This window comes from Eulemur rufifrons, chromosome 12 (assembly GCF_041146395.1).
Source record: "Eulemur rufifrons isolate Redbay chromosome 12, OSU_ERuf_1, whole genome shotgun sequence".
NCBI lineage: Eukaryota > Metazoa > Chordata > Mammalia > Primates > Lemuridae > Eulemur > Eulemur rufifrons.
This window is the reverse complement of record NC_090994.1, coordinates 4557697-4576878: the sequence shown is the minus strand read 5'-3', so window position 1 is coordinate 4576878 and position 19182 is coordinate 4557697. Positions and strand designations below refer to the sequence as shown.

The 19182-nt window shown below is 38.9% G+C and overlaps 1 protein-coding gene and 1 pseudogene across 1 annotated transcript in view; one reads left to right on the top strand and one right to left on the bottom strand.

Annotated features, from left to right (window-relative positions):
* Nucleotides 1–19182, bottom strand: part of INTS9 (integrator complex subunit 9) — a 75293-nt gene that overhangs the window by 19748 nt on the left and 36363 nt on the right. The window contains exons 6-9 of the mRNA XM_069485087.1: nucleotides 18514–18600; nucleotides 11688–11808; nucleotides 10830–10964; nucleotides 1196–1307 (exon numbers count right to left, since the gene is read on the bottom strand). Coding sequence (XP_069341188.1) covers nucleotides 1196–1307; nucleotides 10830–10964; nucleotides 11688–11808; nucleotides 18514–18600 — 455 coding nt within the window. The remainder of the gene's footprint in view (nucleotides 1–1195; nucleotides 1308–10829; nucleotides 10965–11687; nucleotides 11809–18513; nucleotides 18601–19182) is intronic.
* Nucleotides 9427–9736, top strand: LOC138393549 (ribosomal protein eL42-like; annotated as a pseudogene).

Below are 19182 nucleotides of genomic sequence, written 5' to 3'. Positions count from 1 at the left end.
TGTGATTCTAGATTGTGGTCAAACAAACAAAACAAAGATTCTATTTGAAATTAGTTCAATACTTTTTCCAAGGTAAGAATAAATGACCTTTGCCTTAATATCAGCAAAGAACAAAAACAGACTATGATTACTAGCACAGCTAAGTGACATTTCAAAGGGCAATGCCTTCCATGTAAATATAAGACTATTTCTCTTTCCTAGAGCAGAGGTAATATCACTTAAAGTTCTGAGCTCATTAACTCCTCTTTGGTAATTGTTATGGACTGAATGTTTGTGCTCCCCCCCAAAATTCATACGTTGTAGTCCTAACCCCCTCAGTGTGATGACACTATGAGGTAGGAACTTTAGGGAGGTAATTAGGCTTAGACGAGGTCATGGGGTGGAGCCACCATGATGGGATTAATGCCCTTGTAAGAGGAGGAAGAGACATTACAGCTTCCTCTCTTCATGTGAGGACTCAGCAAGAAGGTGGCCATCTGCGAGTAGGAGGAAGGCCTTCATCAGGACACGACCATGCTGGCACCCTGATCGCAGACTTCCTAGTCTCCAGAACGGTGGCATTTTGTTATGGCAGCCCAAGCAGACTAAAACAATAACCAACATATCTTTCTAAAAGAAAGGCAAGATTTCTAGATTTCATTGACAATTATATCCAAAGGAAAATAAATTTCTTTCAGGTAAAAAACACTATCTCTCAATTTAGTGTTCCTCCAAAGAAGGCAAAATAAAACCTACCAAATTTTAGTGGGGGAAAAATACATCTGCTCATTGTATCAGTGCTGTGAATTCAAAGTGAAACAGTCTTTTCTGGCAAAGCAAAGATGTGATTCTTGCCTTGACAACTGCTACCCTGTAAGTACTCCCTCCTCCAACCAAATCCCACCAAAGGGCAAGGGGGCAGATAAAAATGGTCTGTGAGATGTTGAGTATTTGGTGTATAAAGTGCTAAAGATTTTAATTTACTTACAACCCTTCTTACTGTACTTTCAGATTTAAGTTACTTAAGAATTGCTCTTACTGACGACAGTAGGCTCGGAAGGATGGGCAGAAATGGTGGAAGTAAATGGGGAGGGGGAGAAATACCTTAAAAGGGGACTCAGAGATGTAAATATGAAGGGAGGGGAAAATACTACAGAGTATTAAAAAATAAATTCAAGATGTAGCATCCAGCTTAAGATTTGAGGTGGTTACATGCCTAGGTTGCTGCAGAACTCTCCCACCATGCCATCGGGGTTTGCAGTGGGAATCTGGGTAAGCCCCGTCAAAACGAGAACATCACTGTTTTTGAGAGAAGCTTGGTCCATTGGCTGAAAAACAACAGAGAATTATGCTTAGTAATTTAAAAAGGAATGTTATCTATAAATAGTAAAGGAACAGGAAAATACAGTAGTGCTCTTTCTATGTCCAACCCATCACCAGGTTCTCTTATCTCCTCTAATGAAAAGTCTTGTCACTGACCAGCGGCTGCCTAAGCAGGGTGGGGACCGACAGACGGAGGCATGAGGGAACCTCACTGAGAGATGAGCAGGTTCTGTATCTTGACTGAGGCAGTGATTACATCGTATCAAAATTCATGGAACTGTGCACTTAAGATCTTTGTGTTTCACTATATAACATGAATTTTACCTTAATTAAAACAAAGCATCTCAAATTTCTATGCTGCTTTACTTTTTTTTCTAAATCCTATCACACATACCATCTGCAGTTCTCAAACTTCAGCGTGCATCAGACTCACCTGGAGGGAGTGTTAAAACATGGAGTGCGGGGCCCACTCTGAGAGTTTCTGACTCAGGTCTGAGGTGGGGCCTGAGGATTTGCATTTTTAACAAGCCCCTAGGAGATGTTGCTATTGTTGGCCTGAAGATCACACTTTGAGAACCACTAAATTGTATAATTTGATTCTCAAAATGACTCTATGAAGTACAGGAAATAAGTGTATGTTATGGGAATATGGAAGTTGGGACTCAAAGAGGTGAGGTGATTTACCCCTAGTCCAAGTGGCAGAGAAGCCAACAAGAACACTGGATTAGGGATTAGAAACCTGAAACTACTTCCAACTCCATGACTAGTCCAGTCCCATGACCTTGGCCTAGGCTCTGAGCTGGGTTTCCTATGAAATGGGGCTATTTCTAATCCTTCTCTCTTAGATGACTTCTGTATGTCTCATGAACTAACATACATGACCTTCTTGTGACCTAGTGTTCCTACAGCACACTAGTATGTGATCCTTAGGATGTGCTTTTACTTTTAGTCAGCACAATTTGAATTTAATCTTGATGGTTTTCAGAGCATTTAAAAAAATACTGCCTTTTCTAAATAAACCAGGATTCATATTAGAAACAAAAATGAAGGCTCATTGATTGAGATGCTGGAAAGCTCACAAATGTTCTCATCTTATAACACACTTTTCCTCACCTCCATTTAAAATACCCACTGGAATGTTAGAAGAAAAAAGCCATCAACACAGTTTACTAAGAATCCTTATCCCTCTTTTCTCAGTTCTACCCAGTGAATTTATTTATTTCCCAATAAAGAAATAAAATTCCAAATACTAAGGCAGCAAAGTTCCACCACCTGGATTGTAATCACCTGGGTATGTGCCTTCTGAAACATCTGCCCTTAGCATTTTATATAAGCATGGATACATGGGCTTCATTACTTTTTAAGATAATATGATTGCAGTCATATGTTATAAGCACCTTTACAGTCTGAAAAACATTCACCGTTAATGTCCAGTGGTGAAGATGACAACAATGTGTGAATATCTTCTCATTTCTATTTGCACAGATACATACCAATGTGTATAAGGGCTTTTTCTCTGCTTGGGCAGCAGAACTGATCTGTTTGTATTTCTCTAACAAATACATATGCGTTCCTTGTTTCCATAGAAGAAAGAAATGGAAGTAAAGCACAGTGTTTTTAGCAGCAGATCAGTAATGAACTCAGATTGTTTTCTGAATGTGTGCATCAACTGGAAGGAAACCACAATAGTAACAAGAGGGACCAAATGTCCCTGGGTAGCACATTTACCTTAAAATGGCAACAATTTTATATGGACCTGTTAGAATAAGCCAGTAATGATCCCCAGAGCTCAAGGGGGATGGGGGACCTCAGAGGGCCCAGGAACCCCCTCAAATGGTATACACAATTCTGTGTGTGTCTATGTGCATTTTTCCATAGATTTCAGTGGGTTGTCATGCAGGGCTATGACCCCAAAAAGGTTAGGAACTATTGATCCAGATAAAAACATATAATGGGGAGCACACTCTGGCCCTGAAAACATTATCTCTGAACCTCGGCCACCAGCATCTTCTTCCTTTGAAAATTAAATGCCCACAAACAAGCAGAGGTAGTGCTACAATGTGAAGACCACTGGGTTGGAGCAGTTGTAAGAAACTTTGAGATCAGGTCAGACTGGATGTTTGTAATTTTAGCCCTATAACTCAGAGACATTTCTTATTGATTCCCAGTGCTACTGTAAAGAAGGAGGCTTAAAAGGCTTTTAGTGACACATTCCAAACCAAGCTGACACCTCAAACATCTCCATTTCACCACCAAAGGGCAAACATATCTATTACTGGTGTCAATGGCCACTCAGTGAGTGCTTCAAATGGGAGTATCTTGTTCAAACACAAACACAAAATGAAAAATCCACCTTGTCCAAATATCAACTAAAAATACCTTACAAAGTTGATAGTCACAAACAAGCTTGTGGAATAAAATTTTGAAAAACTGTAAACCCAAGAATGTTATGGTCACTGCATTGGGCCTTTAATGGTTCATTTTAATTTTTATTGAACACTTTGCACAAGGCATGAGAAAAAGAGGACCCAGTCTCTAGGAGCTTGTAATCCAGTTGAAGAGAAAACATTTGTGTATAATTAAAAAAAAAAAAAAAAAAAGGATTTTTCAAAAAGCCATAGAAAAGAGAATACAAATTTTAAGAGTTTGCACTGAGTATACCAACGCCAAGAGGAAGGCAGACTCTCCAGCCGCCCTGGGTCAGGTGAGGTCAATAATCCATAGCTTTTTTTTTTAATATCTTAAGTTTATTTACAAACATATCTAGTATGCTACGAGTTCAAGAGTTTGATCCATTTTTCAAAGAGACTGCACCTCTTAAAATGCTCTTCATATCTGTTAAATGGCTGGATTAAAACGTCTTTACTTCTTAAGCACTTGGTGGCTTACTATAAAGGAAGGTGCAGCAAATCCAGATTCAAAATACAAAGTCATCATAATTAATGACCACCACTTATTTTCCACCAAAAATGCCAAATTCTTCCCAGGGCCCTCCTCACAGTGGCTCCTACAGACACCTCCGGATGCTCTGTGCCAACATGGCGCTATTGGAAGGTCTGTGAAAGGCGCAGAGACAAAAGGTGGAAGAAATGGCGGCCTCACACTAAGTCCTTTTTTCACCTTTCATAGCTTTCTGATGGATGAAGTTTTGGTTCTAGATTTCTTTTCTTCTTTGGCTAAGGAACTTGAGGCTCAATTTCAGACAGTCCAGGTCACTCACTGCCTTTGGAATGTCTCAGTGACATCTCTCCCCTCCCCACACCAACATGTCCCTTCTGCATAGGCCCCCAGGGCATCCAAAATTTCTATCTCAGCACTAATCACGCTGAATTGTAATTGCCTATTTACGTGTCTGTGTCTCCCACAGGACTATGAAGCTCCCTGGGGGCAAGAACTCTGCATCCCTATTGCCTAGCAAAATGCCCGGCACAGAGCAAATACTAAATAAACATTGCTGAATAGATGAATACATAAAAAGAACATGCTCTGGTAGAAAATGTGAGATTTTCACACTGGGAAATAGTATACAGGAAGTCAGGAAGGTGAGAAGCATTCAACTGCAGGAGGGGGCAGGGGGCATAGGGCAGGGGAAGGCACCCTGTAGATGCCAAATGAATTCACTTGGCTGGGATGGAGAGCCTGCTTTGGGGCTGAGAATGGAGATTAGTGAAAAGACAGAAAGTGTAATTGGTAAAGGGTCCCAAAGGTCAAAACCGCGCAGACTGACAGAGTGGGCAATAAGGACTCAACAGTCTGAAGCTGGGGGATGACATTCTGCTAACAATAATTACAGAAGATAGTATTTTCAAAGCTTTATTTTATAGCTTCAGAGTTTTTGTCTTCCATTTTTTTATCCATCCAAGATATCATTTAAATGTGAGAAAAAAAGGAAGATATTGTTAGCATTAATAATTCAAAGCCTCATATGGTTTACCATTTAAAGACCCTCTTGGTGAACACTCAAGTATTTCTAAGAGAAGAACAGTCAATCTAGGAGGATGTTATGAGATATTGTATGTGAAAAGTAAGGTTGAAAAAACTCTGCAACATTAAGTTCATTGTTGTCTAAACAAGCAATATATTCACCACTTTATGTATATTCTAAATAACCCAGAACTAAAATTGTAGACAGTATTACTATGGTGGGCAGGAAGAGGGAAAAGATGTGGCTCTGGTGTGGGGGAGATACAGATATAGATATTCACAGAAAAATAAACTAAGGAACAACTCAGAAGAATAAAAATAACATACATACTTTCACACTTACAGAAGGAAATTTATCTTCTAAAGGAAGGCAAGAAAGGATTGAGAGAAGAATGAACTAAAAAACATGAAAAAAGATGACAAAAATACAATAGTAATTATAAGAAACATAAATAGGTTCACCAAGCAAAAGAGAATCCCTAAACTGAGGGAAAAAAAAGAAAAAAATCACTTACTACGGTGTCTATGGGATTCATGACAAACAAATACAGAAAGAATGAAAATAAAGGGATGGAAAAAATAGCAGGCACATATGAAAGAGGAAAAAGCCCCTTGGCTTTGAATATAATTTTAAAAAATTTATTTATTTATTTTTAAGACTAACACAAGGATGATTTGAATATGCTTCTGATAGAGGAAAAAATAGGAAAGCGTCCTGATAAAAGGAATAATTGATCAAAAAATATAATGATCACGAACACATAGACTCCCGAGTCTACAACTTAAAAACAGAAAAAGTAATAACTGGTGATACTACAGGGAGAAATAGATAAATCAACAAATAACACACCCTTTTAGGGACTGGTAGTTAAGCTAAGCTAAGATATAAAAGACTTGAATAACATAAAAAGCTCAAATTAATAAATACACATAGAAAACTTTTCACCCAACAGTGAATACACATTCTTTTCCAACACATATAGAAAATTTATAAAAATAGACTGTGTTTCAAAGGAAGCCTAATTGAATTTCAATGCATCAGTATATTTTTATCATAATGCAAAACATTAGAATCCTAAAACATATGCTTAAAAAAAATCTTCTCTAGCCCTATGTGTAATCAGACTGGACAGTCTGTAAACAATAATACTATAAAATAATCTTTGGTTATTTAAATTATGAACATTACCAAGAAAATTATGACATACTTAGAGACGAACGGCAAAGCACTAGCTATCAAAAATTTAACGGAATTAAATGATACTAAGAGGGAAACTGGTAGCTTTAAATAAGTTTATTGGAAAGCAAAGAAAGACTGAAACAAATAAGATAAATATTAAATTAAAAGAGAAGAAATGCAGCAAATCCAAAGATGGAAGGAAGGAAGGAAATAAAGGGCAGAATAGAGGATGGAAATACAAGAAACACAATTAAAAACTTATTATTTGAAGAAAATCAGTAATATAGACAATGTTCTGGCAAGTCTGAGCAAGAAAAAATGAAAACAAAATTTAGAATAAAAGTAGAATTACAAAAAGGTTCAACGAATAAAAGGTATATAAACAACAAAGGTTTAACAAAAAAGGCAAGATTCGATAAATAAAAGAGTATATAAACAACTCTATGTCCGTGATTTTGAAAACCTAGGTAAAAAGGACAAAGTTTTGCCAAAACTCTGGCACAATTTTGACTCAGAAAATAAAGTTCAATAATCATAAAAAGAATTAAAATGCTAATAACCAGGCCCAGACAGTTTTCTGGGGTATTTGACCAAACATTCGGAAAAAGATAATCTCTATCTTATATATTTTTTGTCAATATGCCTTGATTTCCAGCAAATGAAGATAGTATAAGAAAATAATGTATGGGCCCATTTTTTTCACCTACGGATATAGATTATAAATTTCAATAAAGTACTGATCAACTGATTCCAGGAGGGTAATTTAAAAAGAATAAATTGTGATCAAGAAAGATTTATTCTAGGAGTATAAGGACGGTTAAATGTGACAAAAGCTAACATTGCAATATACTATATTAACAGTCTAAAATTAGAAAAATCACATGGTGATCTCAGAGATGCAATAAAAGCATTTGATAAGGTGCAACACCTATATCTGACTTTTAAAAAATCAGAAAGTTAGGAATAGAGAAGAAACTCTGACAAATAAAAATGTGTAGTAAGCATCATATGTAATGAAGAAACTACAAAAGCTTTCCCCTTCTAATCTGGTACAAGACAAGGACACCCACTATCGTCATCACTTCTGTTTAACGTGGTACTAGAGAGCTCAGTTTCTTGTAACTGAGAAAAAAAAAAAAAAAAAAGATATAAAGGTTAGAAGAGAGGAGATAAGACTGTTACATCTTTGCAGATTAACATTACCAACAACAGATACATATTAGAATCAAGAGAATTTAGCATGGTTGTTGAATATCAAATCAATTAAAAAAATCAATACAGAGATCTTGTGATCAGTAGAGGATAGTTCTGCTCCTTTTCCATTTGGGACGCTGCACTTTTTTGGTCTCAATTCTCCTCTCTCCGATCACTCTTATCCGAGACTACTTTTCTTCCTTCCACTGTCCATTGGTACAATAAATGTTCCCTATGGCTCAGTCTTTGGCCTTCAGCCCTTTATTTACATACTTTAAGAAATGTGGCCAGGCATGGTGGCTCATGCCTGCAATTCCAGCACTTTGGTAGGATTGCTTGAGGCCAGGGCAACACAGTGAGACCCCATTTCTAAAAAAAATTTTACATTAGCGAGCTGTGGTAGTGTATGCCTGTAGTCCCAGCTACTTGGGAAGCTAGGCAGGAGGATTGCTTGAGCCCAGGAGTTCGAGGTTGCTGTGAGCTATGATCACACCACTGCACTCTAGCCTGGGCGACAAGAGTGAGAACTTGTTTCTCCAAAAAAAAAAAAAGAAATGTAATGACTCTCTAATTTGTCTCCAGACCTGCCTTCACATCTAAGTTCCAGTCCCATGTTTCCACCTGTCTAATGTTCTCTCCAATTCATATTCATCATACCCACTACCCCCTTCTGAAAAAAAATAACCCCTCTGCCAACTCTTCCTCGTCAACTCGATTAGTGTCATTACCACTCTCAATGGCATCCAGACATGAAATCTTTGACTTTTATTTTTCCTTCCCCGAGGGCAGTGGGAATTCAAAAAATGTTTCTTGAATTAAAGATCTACCAATGTTTTAACTTGTTTCTCCACTCTCACTGCCTCAGGCTTAATTCAAAACTTCATTCTCCCATGCTTATTAGATTATTATAGCAGCCTGTGATATTCCTCCTGGTTAGTGAGGATTCTACTCAGGTAGACCAGGGGTCAGCAAACTTTTCTGTAAAGTTTAAAGAACTCTGTTGTTATCGTGCATATAGAGCCATAAACAATCCACACACTTGAGTGTGGCTGTATTCCAACAGATGATTACTCACATAGACAGGTCCCCAGGCCATAGTTTGCTGACCTCTGTAGTAGACTATTAAGTTTTTTTCAAACCAAAACTTTTCTTATCCCTGCTAATTCAATACAGAATCCAATTATGTGGGTAAAGGAAAATCTAATTTTTTTTCTTTTTACATACAACACAGGTTGCCAGCTAGAAATTAGAATTAATTACTTAGGTATGTTGCTCATTACTTTCAAGACCTCATTTTCTCTTTAAATTTATGGACCTTGTAGGAATAATTTACTGGAAATTACATCAGTAGTACTGTAAAGGCTTTGATCTAAGCAGGACAAACTGGAAGAGTTGGCAGCCAAGTCATCTTTCTGTCTTTTATAAAAGAATATATCAGAAATGACAGAAGCTGCCAATAAAAATTTTGATTCAATGAAGTAGATTATGATGACATTGATGGGCTTTTGATTTCAATAAGCAAGAAGGGCCCAAAATTCCTGCTACAGGAAAAAATAGTGCCTTGCCCCCTCTACATCTTGAGATGAAATTTGGTTATAAAAGAAGGTATGAAAAAAAAATGCAGAATGGCAGCTCAGAAACATCCCATTGTTCTAGATTAGCATTCTTTTTCCTCATATTAAAATGGGATATGTAAAATAGCTTGATTTCATCATTACACAGTGCATACATATATTGAAACATCATGCATTCCATCAATACACACGATTTTTATTTGTAATGAAAAATAGCTTCTTTCTTTCTGTGCCAATAGTGTGCCCACAAACATGGTGAATGTTCCTCAAACCAACTGGACCTGTAAGAAGTGTGGCAAGCACCAACCCCACAAAGTGACAGTATAAGAAGAGAATTCTCTGGATGTCCAGGGGAAGGTGGCTTTATGACAGGAAGGAGAGTGGCTATGGTGGGCAGACAAAGCTGGTTTTCTGCAAAAAGGCTACAACTACAAAGATAGTGCTAAGGTTTGAATGCATTAAGCCCAAATGCAAATCTAAGAGAATGCTGGCTGCTAAGAGACACAAACATTTTGAAACGGGAAAAGATATGAGGAGAAAGGGCCAAGTGATCCAGTTATAGGCTTCATCTTTTGTTTTATTATGAAGACAATAAAATCTTTGAGTTATGTTAATAAATAAATGGGATATGGATTTCCACTAGTTGTCTATGTACCCATTCATCAGCTGACTAATGTCCCCCACTCCTCCTTATAGACATGGAAATAACCAGGGTTTATGAAATGAACAATAAATTCTTTACAAATACCTAAAAAGGAATAAACATTACAATTACAACAATGTTTACATACTTGGCTTCTTGCCAAATATGACTGTAATGAATGACTAACTTAAAACTTTCCAATGGTTTCCTTCCATACACTAAAATAAAACCAGGATTCCTCTCATGGCCTACAAAGTCCTATGTGACATGGTGTCGCTACTCTCTTGGACATCACTGCTGACTATACTTAGGTTGTTGTGATCACAATGGCCTTGTCTGCTCTTCAAACATGTCCAGCTTGTTCTTGCTTTAGGGGTCCTCCATCTGCCATCTCTTGGTAATACAAACCCTCACAGCTTCACAACGCTCATTTCTTCGGGTCTGAGTTCAAATGAGATCTCCCCAGAGACTTTCCCTGGCCATCCAATCTAAACTAGTCTCTATCACTCTAGAAATAACCCTGTTTTGTTATTTCCAGTACTTGTATCAAAGTCTGAAGTGACTTTGCTCATTTGCTTATTCATTTATCTTCTGTACTCCTCACCCCATACATCAATGGAACGTAAGATCCATGACCAGGGGCTTTGCCCGTAGGCCAACACTGAATCCCCAATACCTAAGTGAGTGCTCGACACTTGGCCGTTGGTAAGTATTAAATAGTTATTATAATATCTTCTGAGTAAATGAATAACCATTTGTGTCCCATGTAAGTCTGTGGTCTTTGGAAGGACTGGGGAATCTCAGAATCCTAGAGGTGACCCTAAAAGGCAGCAGGATTCCAGAGAAAACTGCAATCCTAAATGTTGAAACTTGAATAGTCTAACTTTTCTAAAGAATATCTGTAGAAAACAAAGTTAGGAAGATTTAAAAATGGCTGATGGTATTCCGGACACATTCTGAGTTTGACTTAATAACCAAAAAGCTGAGTTGTTAAAAGAGAATTTATAATTACCTGGGGATGTGTGGTAAGCAAGGAGGATCCAGAGACGTAAGATACTTTCTCATAATGAGACTGGATAATCCAGTTGGAGCTTCCAAGGGCATAGCCAGAGCTTAGAGGAGTCACCTGGACTGCACCAAAAAGCTCCTAAAAACAACCACAGTAAAAATGTGTGATGAGCTTTCAGCGACGCAGTCACACCAGATAAGTTTGCAGGGAAAAACAGCAGAAATATCCTTCTCAGTTTGAAAACAAATTATTTTAAAGTAAACCAGAGAAAGTTTAAAGAAACAAGGACAATGGAGCACATGTCGTAGACTTTGGCCTTTGCTTGTCCCCTGACAGTTTTAGCTCTCTCCATGTCCCCAGGCACTCAGGCAGAGATGATGTATCACCAAATAGACCAAAGAGTCCAATATTTCAGTTTTCCTTTTTCATTTTAGGTTAGATGTTAGGTTCTCGGTTGTGCTGTAATGGGGCTCTTACAGAAGAAATGGGGACCCTTATCATTTAGGTCAGAGCTCAGAAGCCATACTCGCCAAACTGCTTCTCTGTTTCCTATTTCATTTGTCCAAAATCTGTAAAGTAGGGCCCACTGTTCTGATGCGAAGAGGATGAGATGCCTTTCTCCTGACTCATTACCCGCTGGCCAATCGAACGCTAGCTGGTGATGGGAACGTGAAGGTTAGGAAAGAGCAGCAATAAAAACCTGGGAGGGACGAAGGAAAATAAGATGTTCTGTCTTTTCACCTTATACTAGTAGAAGATTCTCAGCAACTGACTGGCTTAAAAAAGGGAACTGTAGGATCCTTCCAAAGAATATGAATTGAAAGTATTCATCAATCACTTAAAAATGATATTAACACTCACAATTTTCTGAGAATATCCCACCAGCTGGATTTTGCTAAGGGCAGAGTTCACCTCTTGCATTGTATAGCACCTTCTCCAGGTTGACACCTCCACTGCATCCTTGAGAGGAGACGGCAGCAGCCTGTAAATGCATCACAGTTCATTACTAGGTGACTCTTTCTCCATGTTCTAGGGCACTCTTTTCTAGTACTTTGTCCATTTAACCTGAGTTGTTCAATTTACTGGCATATCATGGTCACAGGATTCCTTTATAATCATTTTCTGTAAGGTTGATAGTATTGTCCTCTTTTTAATTTCTGATTCTAGTAATTTGAGTCTTCTTTCTTTTTTCTTGGTCAGTCTAGTAAGGTGTCCAATATAAATGACACTCAAAAAAAAAAAAATGCTCAGTTGTCATCTCAGAAAAGGAAAGAACTAGCAAGTCAAAAACTTTTTTTCTTTTTTTAAAGACAGGGTCTCACTCTGTTGATTCAGGCTGGAATACAGTGGCGTGATCATAGCTCACTGTAACCTCAAATTCCTGGGCTCAAGCGATCCTCCTGCCTCTGTCTCCCAAGTAGCTGGAACTATAGGTATACGCCACCATGCCCTGCTAAATTTTTTAAAATTACTTTGTAGAGATGGTCTCACTATGTTGCCCATGCTGGTGTCGAACTCCTGACCTGAAGTGACCCTCTCACCTCAATCTCCCAAAGTGCTGGGATTACAGGTGTGAGCCACCGCACCTGGCCATCAAGTCAGTTATCGAGTCCTGTCTGAACTGCACCAGGTTTGGGCAGAGGTAAGCTCTACAACAGCACGAGAGGCGGTGAAAAAAATCAGGGAGGACCTCAACAGTGAGCCTGAAGGGGAAAGACAAGAAGTCCCAACTAACTCTTGTCTGACCTTCTCAATTTAGGGTTTTGTGGTAGGCACTTCTGACGTGGCTCTCAGTGACCCCCGCCTCTGGTATTCACTGCCTCGTGTAACCCTCTCTCCCTGAATGGGGGCTGGGCCAAATGCTTGCTTCTAATGAAGAGAATATGACAAAAGTGATGGGCTGTCACTTTGGTGCTTAGGTTACAAAAGACTAGGACTTCCACTTTGCCCTCCCCCCCTTGGCATGGTCTCTTTTCTCTCATTGAAACCCTACTCAACCTGCCACGCCCAGCCTGCGTCTTGCCACTTAGTACCTAACCTTTGCTTGGAGAGCTTCTTGAGTACAGGGACTACGTCTTCAACTTTTTTGGACATTTTCCTACAAACTGATCCTAATGTCAGGCACTTAGTACTCAACAAATAAGTGTACAGTCCTCTTAATTCCATATTTACACCCATAAAAATCCCTTTGCTAATAATACTCTCTTTTACTCCTTCTCGATATTTAGTTATTTGTCAATACTTCCTTCTATCGCCTAACATCTGGTCTAACTTAGCTTTCCCTAAAACTCTCCTTATGCTTTGTTGAGGTCATTACAGAGAGGCATTTACAGAGCCACTTAAAGCCATTAGGATTATTGGCTGATTTAGGATAAGTAGGATAAGGAAACCCAGAGGGAACTAGTTCTGTGTTTTCTGGCTTTCTAATTTATCAAAGTCAAGTTCTTAGAGTCTAAATGTTTCATAAGTACTTTCTAAAAGATTTCATTGTTTTGTTTTGTTCTTATCATACTTGAGTGCCTGAGACTTCTTTCCCAGCGTTTTGACATGATGCCAAAGCTCTGCTGCCTCTTCCTCCATCCTACCAGCACGACAAGCAGCAAAAGATTGTGTGTTTTTGTTAAAGAGTAAGACATTTAAGTCCAAAAGGACCATTTGAATGCTGATAGGTAAAACACTGGTTGGGCTCTAAGTGTTTGTTGAATGAATGAATGAACAAAATTAATATAAGAGCAGAATACAAAGAACCTAGGGGTCTGAAAACATTTCCCCCCCCCATTACAGCAAAGAGTGCTTAACATACATGTGGGTGGGGTGGAGTGGGGATGTGTGAGCAGAGTGATGATCTATGTGGGGTTACCAAAACCAGAGCCTCAAAATCAAGCACTTCTCAATATTAATCTGAAGCTACACTATAAACCCGGATATTTGTTTTAGACCAAATTACCTCCAGAAAGAACAAAGGCAACTGCTTAGGCTACCAAGGCATGACAGCAACAACTCTTGAAAGTAGCTAAACTATCTCTGCTCTAATTCTATGCTCATGGAAAAAACTCTCATGTGTAATTTGATGTCTTAAGTGGACTTCCTCCCCAGAACAGAGTGTCCTACATAGATGAACCATTCTAGTTCTGCAGCCAGTCACATTTCATAGTATAAAGTAATTAACTGGGATTTTTGTCACTCAACATCCCGGGAGTTTGGTCAGCATGAATCAGTCCTTCAGAGCCTAATCAACTCAGTGAAATGAACCAGTCAAGTGTCAGGAATCACCAAGCTGAACAAGCTGTGATTACTCCATCAAAGTACTGTCACTCTTTGAGGACCTGCCTCAAGGAGCCTCTCCCTTGGACATCTTTTAAAACTATAGCATAAGTGGACTTAGAGATAACGTAATTCAATTCTCTTATTTTACAGAAAAGGATACTGAGTCTCAAAAGAGTCTGCGTGACAGTGCCAACCAACTAGAGCCAACAGTGGGATGTGAAAACAGTTTTCCTTGGGTCTACTTGACTATCTTGCTTTCCACAGGACAGGCAGTGTCTGATGATAAATTAGGCTGTGGAAGGCAGAAGCATTCTGGTTAATGAAAGGGGATTATGGGAACCAAGTACATCATTACAGGGGATAAGGATGCTGGTGTTTACTGAGCACCTACTGTGTGTCTGGCATTGTTTTAAGAATTTTACTCATATCACTCACTTAGTACTCAGCACTCTATGAAGTTGCTAATATCATTCCTATTTTATGAACGAGGAAAGAGAGCCTAGAAGAAATAAATTGCCACAGCTACTAAGAAACAGACCCAAAATTCAAACACCAGTCTATTTTACCACTGAGCCCATACTTTAAATTTTCTTCCTGTTTTGTAGATAGAAAAATCTACAAAAATTTCTCTACAAATACCCAAGGAATATGTATGTTTCTTTTAAGTCTTCTGTAAGGTATGAACCCACATTTTAAGTTCTGAGCACTAAAAATTACATTAAAATTCAGCCAGGAATATATGCATGCTTAATTGCTTAATGCTTGTGAGAGGATGATGATAATGCCTTGTAATGATTTATCCTTAATTATAACTGTAGATTTCTAATCTCATAAAAAAATGCTAGCTTTATATAAAAAAATAAAAGAGGCTGGGTTAGTTTCTTAAGTGGAATAGTCTGCTTTAAATTTTCCCATTAAAAACCTAAACTGTGAAGTGAGTATGGGAAAGTCAGAGACTCAGAATTACATTGAGGGATTCTCCTTTTCTTCCCTTCAAAATTCGTCTCTTTTTCAAGAGTAAACTGCAATGTCAAAATTAGGAAGAAGGATGGCTAAGTTCTTTGAGGTAAATCTCAAGGAGTAGTGTCAACTGAGGCAGGAAGTTATACAGCTGCCAAAAAGCAAGAGTAATAGTTTTTTTTTTAGTGTACGTCCCAATAATAAATCAAATGCTAATTCAAACTAACTCCGAATGATTTAAGGGAATTTGTCAGATTCTTTTGGCCAATAAGTCTGAAAATTTTTAATTTACTGTTGTCTTTAGTTGACAGTCTTATCAGTAACTTAAGCTGCTAAGATGTATTAATTCTAGGCACTTGACCAAATTCTGCTTTGAGCTCACTGTAACCTCTGTTACCTCTGTGTAAGGTGTAAGTCAAAAATTTGGAGCTCGAGTCTCACATCCAGCTTACAGAGGTGTTTTGCTTGTATCATATAGGATTTTATTTTAATGTATGAGTCAGTATCTTAAAAAGATTTTTAAAAAATCATGTTTACAACATCTAGATTTTGAACTTCTCTTAAAAGAAATAGAAAAGGAAGATTTGGCAGCCATGGGCTCACATTCCCACGTGGCCACAATACACTGAAGCTGCGTGTCAGCTGCCCCCTTAGAGGAGTGCGGTCGCAGGTCCACAGTACCTACCAGCCCACCTCACTCCTTCCTTCCCCAGCCCTGTAGGCATGCAGCTTGAGAGCCCTACTTAGAGCACCTGGACTGGCGAAGTATGAGAATTAAGGGGGAAAAAAAAAAAGAAAAAAAAAAAAAAAAACATATAGAGAAGACACAGCCTGTATCACTTGGGAAAAATTTCAATGAACTAGATAGCAAAAAGCAGTGATTCTCAATGTAGTATGCGACAGTATTTTGGGACACCAGATATCAACTGGCTTGTGACAGAGAGAAATCTAAAGGTGATGTATGCCCTCACCAGAGGAGTGTACACTGTACCCGATAGGGCACTAAAAGCCCTGACTTCAGCATTGTTCAGTTCTATCCATGTTACAAAAACACTTGTACCCCCCTTAATATTTTGAAATTAAAAATAAATAAATAAAAAGAAAAAGACAACAGCCATCTCCACATGGGAAGGGTGTGGAAATAAAAAGAAAAGAAAAGGTGATGTAAATCCTTTAGCACAAATATCCAATTGAAGCAAGGGAAGCCAAAGCATACACGTTCCATGAGGAAAGAAAACAAAGTCCTAAGGTTTCTAAGGACAGAGATGTAGGGAAGTGGGGTCCTAAGGAGTCCAGTGGGCACACGGGGGACAGAAAAAAAGGAAGACGGTATCGCAATGGGCAAGAGAAGAGGGAGCTGGGATGAGAAAGCAACATGAGGAGGGGAAGAAACCATGCACTGCACTGGGAGACTGGTCTGATCAAGAAAGCTGTTCATATATACACAGAAGACTCAGACACGTGCATGTTCAGAAAACGTTTCCTAATATAAAGTCACACATACACCGTATCCTCATATAAGAAACAGAAACATAGGGAAGATTTATAAAACACAGGAGGAAACGTGCATAGGTAAGTCTCCTTCCTCGTCCCCTCACGTGAGAAGGGGCTCACACACACGCCAATAGGTGTGTGTGCGCACGGGAGGTGGCCCAGCAGAGGGTTAGGAGCGTGGACTCTGCAGCCAGACTAGCCCACTGTCTGGGCTTAAATCCAGATCTTGCCACTCACTATTTGGGTGACCTTGGGCAAGTTACTTAACCTCTCTGTGCTGATTTTCTCTCCTGCAAAGTGGTAATAATACCACTACCTACCTCACAATCATTAAAGGATTAAACAAATTAAATAACATATTTAGAATAGTGTCTGGCACATAGCAAGTGCTTCCTAAGTTAAATAAAATGAATAACATGTGTATAAAGGAACACATAGAGGAGACATATTCAAACTCTGCAACAGTCACTACAGAAAAACAAAGTACATTCTTCTGGCTACATACACATACATATTCTTATAGAAAGAAGATCTGCAAAATCTAAGATGTTCTAAAGTTGAGACAAGGAGATGACTAACAAATCATTGATCTGGAGAAAGAGAAATCAGTGGTGAGTTAGCTGGAAAAAGTGGACTCAGGCAGGAGTATACAGAACACGAACTGCCTAAGAAGTCCAAAGGCTAGTTTTACTTCAGACTCGATACCGGGATCAGAAGGTGGGTCTGCCGTGGTGCCTGGAGGTGAGGGCAGCAGTTGCTGGGGTCAGAGAGTCCCATCAGTTAAGATCGACTGGGGTCCTCCGTTGTCAACTGAAGTAAGAGCACGTGGGATCAAGATGCCTCCTTGCTTCCTCTATCTTCCTTTTACTTACCTCTCCTCTTACAATCTGGTTTCTGGTGCCAGCCCTCCATGGCAACTAACCTTTCTAGGGTTTTAATGACTTCCCAATTTCCACAGCCATGGAAGGGCCACATCTCCATTTTACCTGAGGTTATTTCAGCAGCATCTGAGACCACTGACAAGCCTGTACTTTTGGAAACCTCCTTTGTGCGTTGGCTTCCACTGAGCTCTCCTCTTACCTTCCTAATTAACTCTGCAGCCACTTTTATAACTCTTACCAATTTTTTTCAATTCTATCTCAGAAATTTCTTTAAAGCTAGACTCTGTCTTCATGCTCACCATTACTACCTTAGTTTAGGCTTTTGTCATCTCCCCTGCGTTTCTGAAACAGTCACACTGCTGGTCTCCCCGTCCCCATCCCTGCATTCCCATCCATTCTCTGTGCTGCTTCCAGAGTTACTTTTCCAAAAACAAAGTCAAGTCATTCTCCTCCTTATTCACACTCAACAATAAAAAATTCAAGATTCACACACTGTTTTTATTATCTTGCTCCAGCTTAGCCCTTTACTTGCATCTTTTACCCCTTTGCTCTGCCCATCCTAATCCACACTGAACTTGTCACTGTTCCATGAATATACTATGCCCCACGGTGCTGTGCCTGGAACCCTCTCCCCGACCTTTTCTATCTGGACAAGTTCTTTTCTTCCTCCAAGACCCACCTTAATTATCCTCGCCTAAGGACTGTCCTTCTCAGCTTCCCTGAGCAGAGAGAGGTCTTCATTTTTCTGAGTGCCTATAGCTCTGTGGTCAAACATCTCTTATACGACATGCCATTCGAGACTGTAATTGACCTGTTGAATTGTCTGATTTTCCATTAAACTTTGAGCAACTCAAAGATAGTGCTAATTATTCTTTAAAATTCCCATACCCAGCACCGTACCTGGCACATAGTTGCCTCTCAAAAAATGTTGGTTGAATCAAATGTAAACCTTTCATATATTAGGGAAAAGACAATCTTTAGTATAACCAAATCAACGTTTAAGCATAAAATGAGAAACCAAATGAGACTGTTTTGCAAAGCATATAGCTCTATAGTCTCTGGGAAGAGAGACGGCTGCTCCTCACCTCTGTACGTCCTTATTCTTCCACAAGGAGGCAGACTGAGCCTTTGGCACTCTTTCAATGAAATTCACCAGCTCTTCCATGAGAAGCCTGAGTTTCAGCAAGGAAGTGATGAACACCCATTAGAAAATTAGAAAAACACCACACTCTTAACACTGTAGCCAGGAGAAATGACTTGCCCGCCTCCCCCTCCTGCACCTCATCATCTTTCTCTCTGCGGCATATAAACTTGGGCACCATTTTATAGAAAGCTAAACAAAAACCTAGCCTTCTCATTGAATTTCCATGCTAAAAATTCCGAACTTAAATGATTTAATTCACATTTAAAACAAGCCTGGCAGGTTTCTTGTCTCTAAACACTGAAATATATTAACATAAACCTATTTTAACTCTTACTCTGAGATCTCTGCCTTTCTTTATGTTACTAAAAATACAAAAGGAGAAGTTGTTAAGTGACTACGCAGTACCTAATTTTGGTGCCAGCAGGGTGAGGGTGTAATTTTTCTTTTTTAAATAACAATATTAAATGGACATTTTAAACTGATAAAGTAAGTTTTCTTGCAGGGGTTTTAGCAATTAGCAAAATTCCACGTGGAAGAATACTCCAAGGACTAACCCTAAAAATTTAACAAAAGGACCTGCAAAAGGACAGAACTCTCTGAGACCATGAGA